At 30.7% G+C, this 14,302-nt stretch overlaps 1 protein-coding gene across 2 annotated transcripts; it reads left to right on the top strand.

Annotated features, from left to right (window-relative positions):
- The first annotated feature begins 9 nt into the window (after positions 1-9).
- On the top strand, positions 10-14,212 carry LOC141456107 (chromosome-associated kinesin KIF4-like). 2 transcript variants are annotated; one of them, XM_074131801.1, is made up of 21 exons: positions 10-182; positions 255-483; positions 2,892-3,070; positions 3,143-3,295; positions 4,646-4,749; positions 4,823-5,031; positions 5,761-5,936; positions 6,552-6,716; positions 7,552-7,689; positions 7,770-7,913; positions 7,996-8,183; positions 8,281-8,425; positions 8,515-8,736; positions 9,607-9,792; positions 10,902-11,040; positions 11,421-11,557; positions 11,908-12,021; positions 12,105-12,260; positions 12,378-12,512; positions 13,437-13,498; positions 14,053-14,212. In XM_074131801.1, the coding sequence occupies exons 2-21, from the start codon at positions 264-266 to the stop codon at positions 14,114-14,116; spliced, it is 3,036 nt and encodes a 1,011-aa protein (XP_073987902.1). In that variant the 5' UTR covers positions 10-182; positions 255-263; the 3' UTR covers positions 14,117-14,212. The 2 variants fall into 2 exon arrangements, with proteins under 2 accessions (XP_073987902.1, XP_073987983.1); XM_074131882.1 differs by having other exon boundaries at positions 43-101.
- Positions 14,213-14,302: the final 90 nt, after the last annotated feature.

Raw genomic sequence — 14,302 nt, 5'->3', positions numbered from 1 at the left:
ATTTTTTTTAAATACTGAAACTGGAACGACTTGAACGGTTGTGTTGTAAAGTCTTAGTTGAGACATTTTTGATTATAACTTTTACATTAAAGTGATGCGAGGTAGCTGATTTAACATTTGATTGCCAGATATTGATTATAATTTTTAAACATAATAGACAATAAGAAATTATTAATGAACTTGTAAGTACAATAGTATTATTTTATGATTTCATTGGTGCTGATTCATTTATTTATTAATTTACTAATTTGAAGGAAGTGGAAATGGAATCTGTGCAAGTTGCATTAAGAATTCGTCCATTATTAGAGAATGAAATTATTATGGGATGTCAAAAATGCATTGATAGAATTCCTAACGAACCTCAAGTCAGGGTTGGAAAAGCAAATACTTCCTATACTTTTAACTATGTCTTCGATGAGTTCGAGGGACAGAATAAAGTTTATGACGTGGCAATTAAAAAGCTCACAGAAAAACTGTTTGAAGGTAAAATTACATTTTTATATCTAAAAAATATGTCTATAATTTGTTTTTTACTGTTTTCTGTATTTATTTCTTTGTTTATCATTTCATAAGTGCTCATTTACCCTTTGTTGTATTTGACTAGTTGATCATTTTGAATGTATATATAAGATCAATGAAATCGAAAAATCAGTTAACTACTGAAAGAATAAGATCCATTATTTTATCAGTTACTTTTAGTGTTGTATATTTGATGAAACTACATCAAATTATTATCTCAAAATGCATTACTTCTCCAAAAATCTTTTTAAAAAAAAAAAAAAACTATTTACAAAAAGTAGTCGCAAGTTTAAGAGAGAGGGAGTGAGGTTCAGTTAAAGAATTGTAGTCTCGAAGTCTTCGCTTTTCCTGACGCCATTCCTAACAGTTTTGGTTTTAAAATATTCTTAATAAATAACTATAAATAATTAACTAAATATTAGATAACTCTGTTCGAAGACCAGCAGTGCTCTGAAAAAGGCTCTGGGCGCTGATAACCTGATATGTTGACGCGCCTTGAATAAAAAATAAATAAATAAAGCAAATCGATCACCTGGCCGAGGAAAACGCGTATTCAATCTATCTATCTATCTTGCAAAGCCATTTCTGTGCGGAGTTAATTCAATTTGGTGATAGGGTTAAATTAAATCAAGTTTAATTAATCGAAGCAGCCTAGACCCGATTTCTGTAACATGCTTGCAGTGTAAGTTATTTACGCATAGTTACAGGTTTGTGAAAACATTCGGCAACCAATTGTTAATACTGTTCGCTCGCCTTATAATATTGCGCGATCAAATGAGTTTTGTAACTGAAGCATTTCACAATCTAGAGTAACAGAATCAGACTCAAACCACACTAGTGTAAATAAAAATGAATAAATAAACTTGTAAACAGCCTTGTTACACTACGCTAAAAAACAAATGGAATCATCTGGTTGCAGCACACAAATTGCTTCAAATTTTCCTCACATCTTAAGTTTCACAATCCAATTAGAACATGTAGCTTCTGATCTCTGTAGAATAAAAGTAGAACAACATACAAATATGTGAGTTTGGTGTTCCGTAATGTACCGTATATTCATGATTAATCTCCCCCCTCCTCCCAGAAAATCAGTACTATGTGTTTTTCATTCGCCAATCACTTATTCTTATTCTATTATTTTTTTATTATTGTTTTCTACTTGAATATTATCCCATTTCATTATTTAAATCTAATTAAAAAAATACTGTATCAGATTGTAAAAAAATCAGCCCATTATGTCTCTAATTTCTCTTTATTTATAACATAAAATAAAGGTGGCGTTTCAGGCCGCCGTCTTTAAAAATTAAGCAAATCTATTAATGAAAAACTTGTGCTTTGAATTTCTTTATTGTCTGATCACTTTTCAACTATGTATAAAGAGGAATTAGGGTCTGAAAAGCTTTATTTTTTTTTTATTTTTTTTTTTTCGGCGCATCAACATCTTGGTCATTAGCGCCTCGAAAAGCTTTATTATTTTTGCTTTTTTTTTTTTTTTTTTGCAAATATCACAAAGTTGGTAATCATTTTATACCACAAATTCATAGATTTACAATGTGTAGAATTATAAATTCATTGCAATGTTAATGTAAAGTCATGGTTTTTCAGCCGGGCTTTATGTCCTGACCGATCAAGGGTCTTAGACGTAGCAGGATTGCTTACATACATTTGTGAATTTCCTGTAACATATTAAATAAAATTCAAGGCCAATACCGGGAATCGCCTGTACTGTTAATGAATCATTCATCATTCATCTATAGTAAACATAATTCATCATTAGCCAAACTTCTGGCTATAAACTTAACAGTTTATGTGCTGTCAAAACGAAACATGACAAGGCTTCGCTGAATTAATTTTTCTGGAATATTTTGCCTTCAAAGGAGATTGACACTACATGTATTTATAATTAATTTCAATAAAACATACCCTTTCAAGAGATTATTCTCGTTTACAACCAAAAACTTACTATCACGCAATATATTCACTCGAAACATATTTAAAACAATGTTCTTTCTTAGGGACATCAAATTATCTATTTCGTATTAAAATTCACATTAGAATGTATGAACAAATAGACATTATCATAAATAATAACAGCTAATATTATTCTGTTTGTCTAGAATAAGAATAATAGTAAAGGGAAGGGATTAGCTCAGTGTTAAGGCTATACTGGAGGTCCCGGGGTACTGGTTATAACACTGGATTCGAAGCCATCGGCTGGTTCTTAAATTTCCACTTTCTAGGAGCGTCTTACAGTTCACAGTCCGAGAGTTGTCTTTAACAAACACCAAAAAAAAAAAAACTCTGGGTGCCAATGATTCATGATGTTGACGCGCTATATATGTATAAAAAAGTGGACATCAAATTTGTTTCAGGCTATAATTTAACAATCTTGGCGTATGGACAGACAGGGTCAGGCAAAACTTTTACAATGGGAACTAATTATTCCGGAACTGGAGAAATGGGAGTTATACCAAGAGCTGTGTACGAAATTTTTGACACTGTTAAAACGTTGGAAAATTATACTTTCAGTGTATCAGTAACCTTTCTTGAGGTAAAATAAAATTTGTCAGTCATTTTGTTCTAAAAATATATCAATTTTTTGACATAACTGTTATTGTTTAAGTTGTACAACGAAAGCCTGTACGATCTTTTGGCAAATAAAACAAGAGAGTGTAGTGTAGTGGACCTCAGGGAAATAAATAATGAAATTTGCATTCCTGGTTTGACAGAAGTGGAAGTAACTGATCCGGTGACCACATTAGAAAAACTTAATGAGGTATTTTTGTTATTATTTGGACGCAATGTAAAGGGTAAATTAGTTTGTGTGTGTGTGTGTGTGTGTGTGTGTGTGGAACATTTGTTCGTAGTCAACTTCAAAATCGATCATCTATAATCACTGTTTACTTTTATTATTATTCGTTTTGCGATTAGAGGAAGCCCTCTGCACCATATTGCTAACCTAAGAAAAAGTACCACATCGGGAATGATTTAGGCTGAGTCAGGTATAATTCACCACAAACCTAAAATCTGGCCCAAGCTTGATGGGCGTTCCTTTCTCTGAGTTACAAATCTACCAAATAGGTGCTGATTAAAAACATCAGAATATTATCTCCTCAAACCCCATCTCAATACTCCTATTATAAATTGACGGATACAACTTAACTTAACTCCTCAGCTATTCCATAAGGAAATGTTGTAAAGCTATTCCGCTCGGAAGTCGATATGTATATTCCTAATATTCATCGCGGTACTATGAACAGGAGAAAGAGCCTAAATTGATATCGACTTTTCCGCTTCACCAAGTGATTCATTCATCGGATTATTACTTCACTCGAAATCACTATGTCTCGTGACACTCAGACTGGAATAACATTTTGCTTAAAATAATGGAACTTCCACCTCCGCTTAGAAAAGCTTTGGGGCCAAGATACAAATATTCTGCGCCTTAATCAAATCCTGGTGAATTGGGCAGAAAAATTGATTTTGAAGACGAATTACATACTCTCTTATCTGGAATATATATAAAAAAAAGTAAAAGCAGCTGGAACATATAGTTCAAGACGTCATCGAGTGGTGTAGAAGCAGATCTTAGTCGATTCCTATTGTGTAACCATCTTTAAAACTCCTCAGATAAATTAGGTTAACCACCCTTACAGTAAAAATTATAATCACTATTCGCTATAAACCATCTCTTGTTTTCTGCGGAAAAAATGGTAGTAATAGTAACAATAACAGTAAACAATTCAAATGAGTGTAATTGTTATTCAAAGATGTCATCAGCAAACACTAGAGAGCTGTTGAAAAGAGTATCGTTTAAGAATATCATTCGAAAAAATATAGCTCTCTAGTAAGACTGCATAATATTATGTCCACCATATTTGTTTCATATTAAATGAAAAGAATAGAATAAATCATGTTTTTTTAGCAAATCTGTAAAAATTGCTTATTGTAAAATAAAGGTGCTGTTTAAGACGAATAAGTAGCGCACACTTTAGATCACGAATCACATTAAAAATTTGAAATGTGACTGATACCGTAAAGAGCTAAATTATTTTTTAGCCGTGGTGGATATGCTGCAATGAATAATTTAAAAAATACTGGAAATCTATTTTTATTTTTTTCTTAGGGTTCGCTGGGAAGAACAGTAGGTGCAACGGCAATGAATGCTCAGTCGTCAAGAAGTCATGCAATATTTACTATTAACATAAGAATCATTCCGAAGAATAATCCGTAAGTCAAGTTTTAATGAAATATGATCGCTCAACTGTAATAAATTAATTTTATTTGTTTTTTATTTTTATAGAAGTGGAGTCATGACATCTAGCTTTCGATTAGTTGACCTAGCAGGTTCTGAAAGATCAAAAAAAACTGGAACAACGGGAGATAGATTTAAAGAAGGAGTAAATATTAATAAGGGCCTTTTAGTTTTAGGGAATGTCATATCCCAGCTTGGAGAAGGAAACCAAAATTTTGTTAGTTATAGAGATAGCAAGCTGACAAGGTTACTTCAAGGCAAGTTATGACCATTATTAATATAGGTTTTTCATAGACATAATCATTTTTAGTCTCCTGATTACGAAGTTGTTTTTACAATTGGTGTCTATGTGTGTTTAGTACATTTCAACGGAAAATCAAGGCAAGATCAAATTTAATTGGTCAACTGAAAATATAGTTTTATTTATAGAAATTTTCAATTTTTTAAGATTTCCTCACACGCTCACTGCACACATGTAACCAACTGTGGTCAACTTTTATTTGAAACTGTTTCCAAGTATACCCTTTTTTAGTCAGTAAACGTTTATCCCCTTTTTAAGTTTTTGGATAAAAAGGGGGTAAACTCTTCTTTTACCAACCTGATTATTATTAAAACCATTTCAGAGTAATGTATCCGCCTCTGCATATTCTTAATATAAATTAATGAAATTTAATAGTGTAGAAACCCTTAGATTAGAAATTACACTTCTAATTAGATTTTTAACTTTGTTTATTTAAGTTTTAAATACATTTTATGATGTCAATTGCGGTAATTGAAAGTCGTTATATTTAAATAATCTTCAATCAGTCATTTTCAAATGTGTAAAGCAGTAGTTATTTTCAAGTTTTTTTTTTTTTTTAAAGATGACTGCAATAATCTGCACGCGCCAAGGCAGAATTATCTATCTTTGTTTATTTGCGCATTGATTGCGGGTAATTAGCGCCTTGAAATTTTATTGTTATTATTGTGGTAGTTTGTTTTTTTAGATTCTCTAGGCGGTAACTCAGTGACGCTTATGATTGCCTGTGTAAGTCCTGCTGATTATAATCAGGATGAGACTATGAGTACCTTGCGTTACGCAGACAGGGTCAAAAGAATTAAAAATAAACCAGTTGTTAATCAGGATCCAATTACTGCAGAAATCTGTCGACTCAAAAAAGAGGTAAATTTTTTACTTATTTTAATTTTAACTAATAGTGGGAGCCTGCTTCGTAAAGACCACTTCCTGGTTCCAACTACGTCATCCTACCATTGCTTCCCTAAATCAAATGTCAGAATAAACAGAATTTCCTGGTAAGCTCTATAAAGAGATGGGAGATGGTAGTATGATCTCAAAATACTGCAATGAGATCCTTAGACATACTAAAGATGGCACCGCAAATTTGGAAGTTAAGAGTTCTACAAGCCTGCTAAACACCCAGTCATTATCATCATACCGAGGATTAGGGAGCCGGCAGATTGGGAGCAACCACTACCTAAACCCTAAACATCTTTCTCCTTTCTCCCTCTTCCCAAACTTATATAGATTTTCTGAAGATAACTCTTTGCCAACTTCTCTGCTAAATGAAGGAGTTTCAGAGTGGGGATTACCTCAATGCCTGATATGAGACAAATACTCATACTCTGTTGCTTGGGGTCATCACGAGGAAGTATAAATTGGTTATATTGAAAGTATAGTTAATTTTTACTTGATATACTTAAAACATACTGGAGTTTGGATAGAATTATTCATCTGTCGTTCAAATCTTCTTGCTAGTAAAGCTTGTTGATTTCACAGAATGAAGAGTTGAGGTTAAAGATTATACATAATTCTGATTGTCCTCCGAATCATAAGTTCCTGCAATTAGAGCTAGAAGAGGCCCAAAATAAATTAAGGCAGTTTAACGATGCACTGACTGAAACATTGTGGAGTAATGCCAAAATGTATGAAAAAGCAGTTATGGTAAGTCGAGTGTAAATTAAGAAAGTCTTTATTGACTATTTAATAACTATGTTTAATGAGAAATCAAGTATCTACTACATTAATAATGCAAAATCTGTTTACTGTGTAACGTAGAAGATAGATACTTTTTCAATTCATATTTAAGACGGCTTGAACCGTCTTTGTGAGCAAATTAATAACTGAAAATAATTAATAAAGAAACGAAAATCCCCGTGCGAACAATAGATAGTTTTCTGTTACCACAATATATGTAAAGACATTTTTTAAAACTATTTAGCTCGAAAATATAACTAAATACAAAATTTTAATCTATCTACTTCAAATTGGGAATTTAATCACATAATAAATCTTTAATATCACATACTGGTATTGGCTAGTTTATCGTTGGAAAATGCTTCTTATAAAAGTTATTGATCTAAAAGTAGTTACTGAGCCAACGAAATTCAGAGAAACTTCTCGAAAAAGACGCTTAAGCTGGAAAAAAAAAAATGCCGGTAAGTGGTCAGATGGTAGGTTGATTTTGTCTAAAAGCTTATTACCTGATCCATTAGTGACACATTTGTCATCTTTCATTCTTTTTTGGCAATAAGAATAATCTCTTAAGGTATTCGTCAATTCTTAATGCTCTTCAGAACCATATGCTCTTTTCACATTTATTTATTTCAAGGAATGACTGTGTATACTAAGTACATGTTTGTAATGAAGGAATTGTTGAATTGAAAGAAGAGCAAATAGGTAAAAGAACAGAATGTTATTTTTTAATTTTTTAGTTTATTTTTTGCAAAATAAGAAAAAATAAAATTAAATAATAATCCTAGAAATATAATTTTTACAGGCTGAACAATTTAATGAAAATATCAAGGAAAAATTAGAAGAATTAAGCAAATTGTCTGCTGTCATTAATGAAACACAAAATAATGAATCGAATAATGAACTACTAAGTGAATTGTCATCAAAAATAAAACAAGTTCAGGTTGGTTAGTCCCCTAACTTTTGATTTTCTTTAAATTTAATTAATTTTGGCATTCCTTAATCCATTTATTGACATTTTAGGGTGAATATACTAAAGCTGGAAAAGAGCTTCTGAAACATGAAGTTCAAACTGAACAAGAACCAGACGAAGATAATAATGAAGGCCCTTCACCAACTAAACAAGAATACATTTTATCTCAAGCTAAAATTAATAAGGAAATATTGGTATTGTACATATTAATACATAAATTAAGAAAGGATTATCAATGCCATCGTTTTTCTTATTTCGAATCATTCTGGTTAACAGACTTTAAATCAAAATCTTATGTGGAAAGAAGAGTTAATAGCGACTTACTATGAAAGTACCGATAGTAAGCTTGATGTACAGAATGCCTCACTAATAGTTGAAGATTTAAAAAAACAAATAACAGAACTTCAACAGGAAAAGGATGTTTTATTGGCGCAGCTTTCATCAAGCAGTTCTGTATCCTCAAAGTTAGAAAAAAAATTAATTTGATATTTTATTTTTATAGGCGCGACAGAAACGAGAAGTAAACAATAATTTCCTTATATTATTACTTCTTTTTTTTAGAATAGCAGAGCAAAGACGGAAACGTTTGCAAGAACTTGAGCCTAAAGTTGCTGCCTTAATGAAAAAAGTAAGCGATCAAGAGAGAATAATCAAAATGAAAGCAAATTCAGAAGAAAAAATAAAAAATTTGAAGAATGATGTTATGGTATGATTACCTATTTATTTATTACTTACAATATAAATATGTGTGAACTTTCTCAGTTGCCTTTCTCATCCAAAAAATATACTTTTTAGGCGATGAAAAAGATGAAAGTTCGTCTTATTCAGCAAATGAAAATGGGAAATTGCAAATTCCAGTCTTGGAAGGCCGCAAAAAATAAAGAAATGTTAGCACTAAAGAATCAAAATATTAAAAATCAAAATAATCTTAAAAAAATGGAACAAATTCATTCCAGGCAACAGATAGTTCTAAAAAGGAAACTTGAAGCTGCTGCTGCTGCCAACAAACGCCTTGTTGTAAGTTATATAATATAGAAAAGATAAAAGGATTTTTTTTTTTTCGTGTGTCTACATCATACTACGGTCATCTCCGTTTTTAAGCTTATCATCAGGATCTCCCCGAAATACGGAAATAAAAGGGTTCTGTTAATTTTTGCCACATGCAAGCCTGATATTAATTCGTGATTAATAAGGACTTCAGAAGCCGGGTTAGCTCAAGTTGAAAAGCAAAATTCTTCTTTATGATAGTTAAGAAAGAAAATGTACATTAGAATTCTTGAAAACTAAATATTAACACATAGACATGGATTAAAGGTCCGTCTGTCAGTAAGCAAAAGAGAGGCTCCACAACACAAAATAAAGTGCACTTTTAAATAAAAAATAAACGCATTTATTATAAAAGACGTATCCAAGCGGTGACAGTGTTTTTGCAAAGATTTTCCCACTAATTTTGTCCGTTTAAATATATATATGATTACTTCTTCGTAGGGGATACATCGAAAAGTAATGTTTCATTTTATTCGAAACTCCTTCGAAACAGCCCTAATAAATGAATTACATTTTCTATTTCGCCAGGATTACATATTGCACATCAGTATTGACGTTCAGGCCCACTCATATGGAAGTTTAGTTAAGTAACTGGCTTCTTAATTTCATGATAGTACTAATCGTATTATCGGTTACATATCAGTAATAAGCTAAATCTAAATCTAACTCTTCATACAATCTGTGATATTTATACTATTTATTCCTGTTTAATTTGTGAATGGATAGCACCTAACCAGTTATCTATTATTTCAAAAATCAAAATATTCCGTATATCAGAATAATTTTCTTTTGATAATTTCACTAGCTAAAATGCAAAAGTACGTATATACTTGTTTAAAGGCTGCCTTGGAGCGACAGAAAAGTGCAAAATCTAATAAAAGACTGAGAGGATCTGCTACAAACTTAATCAAGGAAAAGATCAATGAAGAACTTGAAATGGTAGAATCTACTTTCCAAGCCCAAAAATCATTGGAAAATCTCATGCAGGAACGCGCAGACCTCACCAAGGAATTTACTGATGTGAAGGTACTACATTTTTCTTAATTTAGTAGTATCAACTGTAGATTTTCAATCTAAACGTTTCTTCTATCGATTAGTAGTATTTTTTTTTTCAATTTTAATAATTCTATGAGCTCAAATTACTGTAATGTTTTTCTAAAACCATATATTCTTGCATTGATAATTTGCTTTCTTTTTATTTAACGTAGCTAATGTTAACATTTTACTATTGCGAAAATAAAATTGGTTGGTCTGTTTCGTATCCATGCTTGGTAAAAGCATTCACCCTTCAACACTTCTTGGCGTTGTAGCATCTCATACAGGTGCTCTTGGGCAGTTCTAGGATGAGAAGTGGAAGTCAGCCGTCAGGGATAACAATTCTCTGATATCCTATACACCTCTCCCCGCACCACAACCCCTAGATATTCCTCTGATGGCCCCCTAAAGTTAGATGGTTACTGAATAGATTATTTACTTGTCTGCGAGTTTCTAAAAATTGTTCTAACGATTTTCTTTAAAGTTTGTAACCATATGAACTGCAACTTTTAATTAAGAAACTTTTTACGGGAAAGTCCAATTAAGGGGACTCTGGGGACAGTAATGGATATTTTTCCCCTCGAAGGTTCCTAATTCAGTACGATTTTATGTGTTATACAATAGTAAAAAGGGTTAAATAAATTCTAAAATATTGAGTACCACATTACTGACTTTTATTCATTTTTTCACTGATTTTTCACACTTTTCTAAGATTTTTTCCACAGTGTTTCTAAATCTCTGTGAGAGATTTAAACCTACGTGAAAATTTAATTTTCAGGGAAATTTTGTTTTTGGACATTTTGAGGAGCATGTGTTGCTGAAAATCAGAATCTCGAGAACCGTGTAGGAGACTTTTGACTTTTTATTAAGTGAAATAACTCTTGCATAGTAAGATTTAATTTTCGAACTAAGTTCCTGAGCAGACAAGACAGAAGACACACCAACCTTAAAATGTAAAATGTTCTATTGTTACTCCCAAGTTTGAAAGCTCGGCACAATACAAAATATGACTGAAATTGGCATTTATTTTTTCATCCTATTGAAACAATGAATCAGTCACCAAAAGTAATGAACATTAATTAATAAAACATGCATTTCAGGCTCGTTTAGATAATCCTTGTACGACAGAAAAAGAAAAATTAAAACTAAACGAAGAAAAAAAACAGTTGACTGAGGAATTAGCTTTAAGAAATACTGAAATAGCAGATTTACAGCAAAAACTCCTAGATATTATTCATGGTTAGTTAAATGTTTAGTATTTTATTTCATATCAAAGTTCCAATTTATTCCATAGATTTGGCTTGCTCTTATTTATATTAAAATCTACATAGAGAATTATTATATACTCACATGTACATCTGAATAATGAAATCCATTATTAATGGTATTTGAGATCTTATCAGCATCCTAAACTTGCAACCAGCTAATCCTAAAAAATGTCATTTCACTTTATATAATATAACATTTAATGTTACTTCATCGTAAATAGTAAACAAAGATTTAATTTTGAAGAAAAACGTTGAAATTATTGTTTGATTTTGATTTTGGTACTTTTTAATCAATTTCATAAAATTTAGATAGGTTTTTCCACATTCCATTCTTCTTTTTGTTTTATACAGAAGATTTGAACTTCACCAACTGGGATATTTTACATAATATGGAAGATGCCAAAGTTGCACTCAGTTATCTGTATTTACTTCTCACTGAAAAAATGAAAGACATAATTACTAAGGATCAAGCTTTTTCGGATCTTTGGGTACGGATCTTTAGCTTTCCTAAATCTTTTACAGTATTTGGTTAGCAATCATTTGGTTGAAGCAATAAAAAAAAGAGAAGTTTAAAGGAAGTGTAATAGAAAAATTATTATTTCTTAATGGAGTAATTTGTTTTAAATAATTGCTGTTAATTATTTAAATTATCAACATAGAGTTCTTTTTTTTCTTATTGAGTTTAATTTCTATTTATTAGAAATAAAATACCATTTTTATCTATCTTAAATCTTTTTATATCTTTAATTATTGAATGAATATCAGTGCAAACTTTTTTAAACCTTTTGTAGAGGAATAAAAGTGGTTACTTGCATTAAATCTTTCTATCAACTTTTAGGAGCAGTATGATAGTTCTCAGAAAGAAGTGGATACAGTAAAAAGGCAGCTCGAGGAAGTAAGAAATAACAGTATGCATACTACACAAAAATCCGACAAGCATTCTGACGCGAAAGTAAAATACAACAATATTTTTTAATTAAAAATTAGTTTAGGAGTTTAATTTATCAATTATGTTAATATAATCTAAATTTGTAGAACAAAACAAGAAAGGATGATAGAAATCAGTTCGAAGTGGCAGATGAAGAAAGTTTGCGAGCTTTCGATGATTCTTTAGAAGTTGACTGTGATAATTTAGACAATGATCCGGATTGGACAAAAACTCCACTCTACAAAAAATTACAAACATTGAAGGTGAATTTTGTGTACATTATGAAAACAAAAACGAAACAATTAAATAATGCCACGATACCTCCAAAAACTTAACGCTACGCATTTAACAGAAAAAAAAAAAACACTTTTTGTTTTTAGAGTAAGAGAAATAATCAGCAAAGTAACAGGTGTACATGCTCTTCGCAGTGTGATAGAAAGTGTGCCTGCAAAAAAGGAAGAAAATCTTGCAAGGAAAACTGTTCTTGTGATTTTAATAGCTGTATTAACAAGGAGGTAAAAATAATTATAATAAAACTCACGACCTTTTCTTACTTTTATTCTCAAGGCAGAAAATTCTATTCATTAATGTGGCGATTTTATTAAAAGCTTATTACAAATCAAATTTGAACTTTCGGCAGTTTATTGTATTTGAGTTATGCTGCTTACACACATTCACACACACACACTCAATTTGCCAAAACCACAATTATAACTATTTTTAAATATTCTTATTGTCTGACTCAGGAAACCTCAATTAGGATATTTCCTGGGGCAAAATTCGAATTCAAAAATCTGCACAATCCTTTCTAATAGAATAAAAGAAAAAAATGCTGCATTTTATTGCAAATTAAGAGAGAGAGAGAGAGAGAAAAAAACATAGATATATCTTATATATTCATTCCTCAAATATTAATCATTACAAGATAAATTTAATAAGAAATATTTGAAATCTCTCTACCACAATATAATACTTTACTAGAGGAACCGAAGTAAAAAAAGAATAACGAAATGATAGAATTCGTCGTACGTGATTAAACCAATCCTTTTTTACCGAAATTTTATTGTTTAAGGTTAAAAACATTCCACAACAAAATGTTTCTTTTACTCCACCACCACGAAGAAAGATTATCTTCTGTTTAAAGATCTACTTTTTTGAAAATGTTACCTTTGTTAGCACAGGTTTCATATTTGGAAAATATAACTTAAAACTAGCTTTGAACCATTATACAAACACATCTTGAAACCTTCTTACTATATAATTTTATAAATAAATTAATTAATGTTTATTTTATAATACATTAACAATTCTTAGTACCATTTCATTGTTAGGGGTTGCAGATAATTTGCTTGATGGTTATAATTGTAGATTGTTAACTTTGTTGCGTGAGTACAGTTAGGCGAGATATCTTATTGGAATTTTTTATTTATTTATTTTAGAATGCTTCACATGACAAGGAAGAAATGAACGACAATACTAATAACAAAAGAAACAGCCAAGTGTAAGTAAATACATTTTTTTATTTAGCTTCATGAATCATATTTTATAATTTTAACAAATGTATTGTTTAATGATGATGTCTATGATGTCAGATTTTTTAATCTCCTATTTCGTATAATCTATTCTAAAATTGTTTATTAGAACCTCATTTTCATTATCTTAATTTTGGGACACGTGTTGAAACTATTCTTTCTTTTTAACTTGTCTTAATGGTAATTCGAAATAAATCAAAGTCGGCCGAGCAGTCTCTGGGTATTCTTTCCGGAACCATCCTCTTCTGAACATGCTAGGAGGTTGACTTTTATGGAATCCAAGATTTTCCTTCCCAACCCTTCCTTTTCCTTATCCATGTTCCTACATCTTCCTGCACCTACTGACCTCGATAATAATAAATAGCAATATATTTTTTAGACTAATTCATGAACTTGAAAAACAGTTCTCAAAGGAAAGTTCTTAATTATGACCCCTACCAGTAAATTGTATATCTTCACAAATGCAAAATAAAAAATCGTTCCAAGCAAAATTTTGTTCTTTAAACATTTTTTTTTTTTTTAGGTTTCCTGATCTTCTTGGAGATATTCATCCGAAGAGAAAAAAAATTTATTTTCAGGATCCTTAATGTTTTATTCCGTTTAAATTAAAACTATATTATCATTTTGATATTCAATTAATATTATCAGCTTTATTATAATAAAGGATTTTATTTTGCTTTTTATTTTGAGTGTTTTTTTTAACTACCTGAATCAGTTGTTTTTTTTTAATGAGAATAAAATAACTACTTTTAATTGCCTATTATCAATTATTC

The sequence above is a fragment of the Rhodnius prolixus genome, unplaced genomic scaffold (genome assembly GCF_049639745.1).
Source record: "Rhodnius prolixus isolate KJV_2025 unplaced genomic scaffold, Rpr scaffold_1, whole genome shotgun sequence".
NCBI lineage: Eukaryota > Metazoa > Arthropoda > Insecta > Hemiptera > Reduviidae > Rhodnius > Rhodnius prolixus.
This window is presented reverse-complemented; position numbering and strand designations above follow the sequence as displayed.

What these genes read in the sequence shown, in the direction of transcription:
- LOC141456107 (XM_074131801.1), top strand. Translation starts at nt 264, where the DNA reads ATGGAATCTGTGCAAGTTGCATTAAGAATTCGTCCATTATTAGAGAAT. An exon ending in TGTATGAAAAAGCAGTTATG is followed by an intron (nt 6,717 to 7,551) that starts GTAAGTCGAGTG and finishes TAATTTTTACAG; the next exon opens with GCTGAACAATTTAATGAAAA. An exon ending in AAGCTTTTTCGGATCTTTGG is followed by an intron (nt 11,558 to 11,907) that starts GTACGGATCTTT and finishes ATCAACTTTTAG; the next exon opens with GAGCAGTATGATAGTTCTCA.